The 6,834-nt window shown below is 41.9% G+C and overlaps 1 protein-coding gene across 1 annotated transcript; it reads left to right on the forward strand.

Moving 5' to 3' along the window:
- Positions 1 to 5,222: 5,222 nt before the first annotated feature.
- Positions 5,223 to 6,529, forward strand: LOC108578223 (the record flags this gene model as incomplete). The annotated part of the gene is made up of 2 exons (XM_017941507.1): positions 5,223 to 5,974; positions 6,217 to 6,529. Coding segments are annotated over exons 1-2 (1,065 nt in total), but the record flags the coding sequence as incomplete, so codon positions are not given.
- Positions 6,530 to 6,834: the final 305 nt, after the last annotated feature.

The raw sequence follows: 6,834 nt of genomic DNA on the forward strand, positions 1-6,834 counted from the left end.
ATATTCGTACTCTAATGGTGTTTGATTCTGCTATGCATTCTGGACGACGGCGTCGAATTTTCGTACTTCGATGGTGGGGGAAAATACAGATAATTAAATATTTCGACATTAAAAATAATTCCTTCAGCTAAGTGAATACAACGAAATCTTACAATTTTTGATTCCGAATATAAAGGTGTGTCTGCTTCTTCAATATCTCACACGGTTGCCGTGTTACTGATAAACGAAGCGAGTATTCACCTATACTGTCGGCTAGGCGATGGTAGTTCTTCGCGACATTAACATAACATACTGCGGCGATAATCGTACTCTAATGGTATTTGATTCCGCTATCCATTCTGGACGCCGGCGCCGAATTTTCGAACTACGATGTGGTAGAAAATACAGATAATTAAATATTTCGACATAAGAACAATGGCTAAAACTAAATGTGACCAAAGAAATATTACCCTTTTTTGGAACCGAATACAAATTTGTGGTTTGTTTATTCGTTACCTCAAACGGTTCCCGTGTACCAGTTAAACGATGCGAATATACACATATAACGTCACGCTTGGATAGAGTAATTCTTCGCGACTTTCTCGTAACGAACCTGTACTATACTGGTATTCTAAATGGAGTACATTTCTGCTATATATTCTGGACATCGGTGACGAATTTTCGAACGACGAATGTGGGGTCAAATACAGATAATTAAATATTACGACTTTATAAATATTCCCTACAAATAATTGCTCCCAACGAAATCTTATCTTTTTTTGGTACCGAATACGAAGGTGTGGTTTTTTTTCAATAGCTCAAGCGGTTCCCGTGTTACTGTTAAACGAAGCGAATATACAAATATACCGTCGGCTAGATGATAGTAATTCTTCGCGACCATCACGTAACGTACCTGTACTATACTCGTACTCAAAAGGAAGTACGATTCTGCTGTGCATTCTGGACGTCGGCATCGAATTTTCGAACTTCGATGGTGGGAGAGAATACAGATAATTAAATATTTCAACTTTAAATATAATTCCAACAAATAAATGTGACCAACGAAACCTTACCTTTTTTTGGTACCGAATACAAAGTTGTGATTTGTTTTTTCAATAGCTCAAACGGTTCACCTGTTACAGTTAAACGAATCTAATATAAACATATAACGTCACGCTAGAGATATCATTTGATCGCGATTTTCACGTAACGTACCGGTACGGTACTCGTACTCTAAATGGAGTACATTTCTGCTATATATTCTGGACATCGGTGACGAATTTTCGAAATACGATGGTGGGGGCAAATACATATAATTAAATATTTCCGCGTTAAAATATTCCCTACAAATAACTGTTCACAACGAAGTCTTACCTTTATTTGCTACCGAATACGAAGTTGTGGTTTGTTTTTTCAATAGCTCAGACGGTTTCCGTGTTTCTATTAAACGATGCGAATATACACATATAACGTCACGCTTGGATAGAGTAATTCTTCGCGACTTTCTCGTATATCGTACCGGTACCCTACGTGAATATCGCGAAGAAATACTATCTCCATGAGGGACGTTATATGTGTATATTCATTTCGTTTAACAGTAACACGGCAGTCGTGTCAGATATTGAATTAACAAACGTCAACTTTGCCTTTGGTTCAAAAAAATGTAAAGTTTCGTTGGACACATTTAGTTTTAGGAATTATTTTTAAAGTCGCATTATTTAGTTATCTGTATTTGCCCCCATCATCGTAGAGAGAGAATTAGAGGTCGATGTCCAGAATGCATAGCAGAAACGTATTCTAATTAGAGAACGATTATCGTACTGGTTCGATACGTCAAAATCACGAAGAAATACAATCTCCAGTCGCAACGTTAAATGTGTATATTCGCTTCGTTTAATGTAAACACGGGAACTGTTTGAGCTATTGAAAAAACAAACCACACCTTTGTATTCGGTACCAAAAAAAGGTAAGATTTCGTTGGATATATTTAGCTGAAGGAATTACTTTTGAAGTCGAAATATTTAATAATCTGTATTTGCCCCACTATTGTAGCTCGAAAATTCTGCGCCGAAGTCCAGAATGCATAGCAGAATCATTCTCCATTTACAGTACGAGTATCGTACCGGTATGTTACGTGAAAATTGCGAAGATATGCTATCTCTAGCGTGACGTTATATGTTTACATTCGATTCGTTTAAATGTAACACGGGAACCATTTGAGGTATTGAAAAAAGAAACAACAACCTTGTGTTCGGTACCAAAAACAGGTAAGGTATCGTTGGTCACGTTTAGTTTTAGGAACTATATTTAACGTCGAAATATTTAATGACCTGTATTTGCCCCCACCATCGTAGTTCTTATATTCGACGCCGTCCTCCAGAATGCATAGCATAATCATACTCTAATTGGAGTACGAGTATCGTACCGGTACCCTACGTGAATATCGCGAAGAAATACTATCTCCATGAGGGACGTTATATGTGTATATTCATTTCGTTTAACAGTAACACGGCAGTCGTGTCAGATATTGAATTAACAAACGTCAACTTTGCCTTTGGTTCAAAAAAATGTAAAGTTTCGTTGGACACATTTAGTTTTAGGAATTATTTTTAAAGTCGCATTATTTAGTTATCTGTATTTGCCCCCATCATCGTAGAGAGAGAATTAGAGGTCGATGTCCAGAATGCTTAGCAGAAACGTATTCTAATTAGAGAACGATTATCGTACTGGTTCGATACGTCAAAATCACGAAGAAATACAATCTCCAGTCGCAACGTTATATGTGTATATTCGCTTCTTTTAACGGGTACACGGGAATCGTTTGAACTAATGAAAAAACAAACCGCAACTCTGTTTTCGGTACCAATAGAAGGTAAGATTTCGTTGGATATATTTAGCTGAAGGAATTACTTTTGAAGTCGAAATATTTAATAATCTGTATTTGCCCCACTATTGTAGCTCGAAAATTCTGCGCCGATGTCCAGAATGCATAAGAGAATCATAATCTATTTGGAGTACGCGTATCGTATCTGTACGTTACGTGAAAATCGCGAAGAAATACTATCTGCATGCGCGACGTTAAATGTGTATATTCGCTTCGTTTAATGTAAACACGGGAACTGTTTGAGCTATTGAAAAAACAAACCACACCTTTGTATTCGGTACCAAAAAAGGTAAGATTTCATTGGATACATTTAGCTGAAGGAATTATATTTAATGTCGAAATATTTAATTATCTGTGTTTTCCCCCACCATCGTAGTTCGAAAATTCGACGCCACGTCCAGAATGCATTGCAGAACCGTGCGCCATTTGGAGAACGTGAATCGTACTAGTATGATATTCGAAGGTCGCGAAGAAATACTAAAACCATGTGCGACGTTATATGTGTATATTCGCTTCGTTTAACAGTAACACCGGTACCGTTTGAGCATTGAATAACAAAGCACACCTTTGTATTCGGTATCAAAAAATTGTAAGATTTCGTTGGTCACAATTACTTTTAGGAATTTATATTTACGTCGAAGTATTTAATTATCTGTATTTTCCCCCACCAGCGTAGTTCGAAAATTCGACGCCACGTCCAGAATGCATAGCGGATTCAAACACCATTAGAGTACGTATATCGCCGCAGTATGTTATGCGAAAGTCGCGAAGAACTACTATCGCCTAGCCGACGTTATAGGTGTCCATTCGCTTCGTTTCAGAGTAACAAACCAACCGTGTAAGATATTGAAGAACCAAGCACTCCGTTATATTCTGGATTAAAAAATTGTAAGATTTCTGTTACGTCGTAACAAAGGACGAATACCATCATGCATCGCACTTGTAGTTTTCCTAGAAAACAATTATTCGCACCACTTAAATTCCTGCCGGTACATGCTCGATGAATATACATCTGCGTTGCAGATGTTAGTCCATCGACGTTCCAAAGGGAACACCGGAATCCAAGAATGCGTAAAATAAAGCTTTTCGATGGCCTACTTCCAATCGTGGATGTAGGTCCCATCTATGTCACCAAGGATGCGCCGTCGGAGTTCTTACGCAAGGTACGTAAACCTTGACAAGGACTTCGACGGTCGTAATACGGCGCGAAAATAATAGAAGTCTTTGAAGCGTCGAACGTTCAAGTATCGGCACTTGTGGCATGGCGCCGTTAGGGCTAAGCTCTCGAGACACCAGCCAGGCCCTGCCATAAAGTATCGAGAAAACCGAGCACTTCGCGTTAGTCACGGAAATGCAGGGTGGTACGCGTGCCCCTTCCTTCGTTTCAATCTCTGATGGGGTGGAGACAAAGTCGACCAATTAGGTCAAATTTTGTGCTTCACCCCCGTCGGAGCCTCGAAGCGTAGAGAGGGAAATCGCGCTTCCCTCAGGAGGAATCGTCCTCCGAAAAGACAGAACATTTTTAACGCTCGCCGTAAAAAGAACAATTTCAACACTCGTAGTAAATTGACCAAAATCAAAACTCGTACACCGGGAAAAACACTCGATCGTTCTCGTACAGACTCGATCAGCTTCTTTCTGAAGCTCGTAGTATGCGAACTGATTAAGACGCCGGCCGATTAAGTTGCCCGGCGAAGTGGACGTTTCCCTCGTGGATCACCGAAAGTCGCACGAGTCAGGAAATTCCACTATCACAGCGTTACTCTGACACCCGAGTCGGAAAAAGGGCGCATCTCGCACATTTATTGGTCCTTCGAGCCGGATATCCATCTGATTGACGTCGGATTCCGCCCGAGGAGCAATCCGGCCTATCATCTGTATCCACACGCCAGCCACGAGCCAGAGGAATCAACACGACTACGCAGATCCAGCCAACGAGATCTACGTACACCGAGGACCGGACTATCCTCAACCGCCTACTTCACGGCGACCGCAACTACCTGGACGGTGATCACCAAGGCATCGACCATTCAGGGAACATCCTGTCGACGACGCAGCCAACCGACAAAGAGTATCCAAGTAAGTCCGCTCATTGTTTGTCTCGCGAATCACCGTTTCCTTCTCGATTTCTCTCGATTCCTTGCCACGCGACGATCAATTCAAAATGGCTACTGAACACGCAGAACTATTAAGGGGATTGAAGGCTAGACGCTCTACCTTCAAGGCTCAAATTACACGATTTCGTAATTATCTCGACGCGTATACCGACACTAGTAGTTTAGAAGAATTGAAATTCAAAACCGAACGGCTCGTAACCTCTTTCGACGCGTACATCGAAATTTAATCGGAATTAGACGCAATGGACAACGTCATGGATCACTTAAACGACAGATGTGACATCGAGAACAATTATTCGTCAGTAATTGCCAGATCGCGTACCTTAATTCTCGAAGGGGAAACCTCATCCCTACGCGCTATGTTGTCAAACACCGAAAACGATTCAAAAACGCAATCGATCCCTCGCAACGAGAACGAAATTCAGCTGCCCAGAATACAGCTTCCGACCTTTAGCGGCACATATGAAGATTGGCCTGGATTCGCCGACCAATTTAAAGCTACCGTTCACGACAATAAGCAATTAACCGACAGTAAGCAACCAACGTATCTTCGATCGTGCCTCACCGGAGAGGCAGTGAAAACTATCGAAACGTTGGGAACCGCGGCGTCGAATTACGCGATCGCGTGGTCCATCCTCGAGTCACGATACGACAAACCACACATAATCATCAATCGACACTTAGATACGTTATTCGGAATGCCAAAGGGTCTTAAGCCATCCTACGATGAATTTACAAAATATCTGATCACCGCGGAATCGCACACGATAGCGCTCAAAGCTCGTGGTGAATTGACCACGGACACGATTTTACTGTATCTGTTATCCACTAAAATGGACGCTGTGACCGAATTAAAATGGCGCGAAAAAACTCAAGCACAATGCAACTTAACGCTATCAGATCTGTTCAACTTTATACAAGATCAACGATGCCTAGTCTTACCGTCGGGACAAAACTCGCGTATCTACTCGAAATCATCGCCACCAATCAAACCGTACGGGATTTCGAATGCACGAGTTGGAATGACTCTGACGCGCACGAACGATCGCGACTCTCGTCCGCAAGCTCGATTCCGCAATGCAACATATGCAAGGAGGAACACTACACGTCTTCTTGCAAAAAACTCGAAAACGCGACAACGGAGCAACGACGCGACATAATAAAAGGCGCGACATTATGCTCAAATTGTCTACGGCCAAATCACATCGCCAAAGACTGCCGTTCGAGCACGTGTAGGAAGTGCAACGCGAAACATCACACGTTGCTGCAAGAAGATTCGCGGCCCAGTGCAAGTACCGCACAGGCAAACGTAGCTAGCTTATCCGCGCAAACAGCAGCAAACGGTCTACTATCAACCGCGATAGTAGACGTCACCGACAAATTCGGTCGTACACATTCGTGCAGAGCTTTGATCGATCCGGGTTCGCAGTCTCACTTTCTGAGTAAACCTTTAGCTCAAAAGTTGCAGCTCGATCGAAAAGAAGTAAACGTGCCGGTACAGGGTATACACAGTATGAGGAAGCTGATACCAGAATCTGTAACCATCACGGTACAATCGCGACGTACAGATTTCACGATAAACATAGATTGCCTAGTGTTAGACTCTCTAAACCACATCTTACCAGCTCGATACATCAACAGAAAAAACCTCGAAATTCCGAAAACTATCAAACTCGCGGATCCACGATTTCATAAACCAGGTCCAATTGATTTAATAATAGGCGCGGAAATTTACCACGAATTTATTTCAGCAGGTAAAATTTCACTCGCGAACAATTCCGGCGCCTTATTAAAGACAAAATTCGGGTGGATAATCATTGGCAGAATGCACGACGGATTTCCTCACGGTACCAT

Source organism: Habropoda laboriosa, unplaced genomic scaffold (genome assembly GCF_001263275.1).
Source record: "Habropoda laboriosa isolate 0110345459 unplaced genomic scaffold, ASM126327v1 scaffold2593, whole genome shotgun sequence".
NCBI classification, from domain to species: Eukaryota; Metazoa; Arthropoda; class Insecta; order Hymenoptera; family Apidae; genus Habropoda; species Habropoda laboriosa.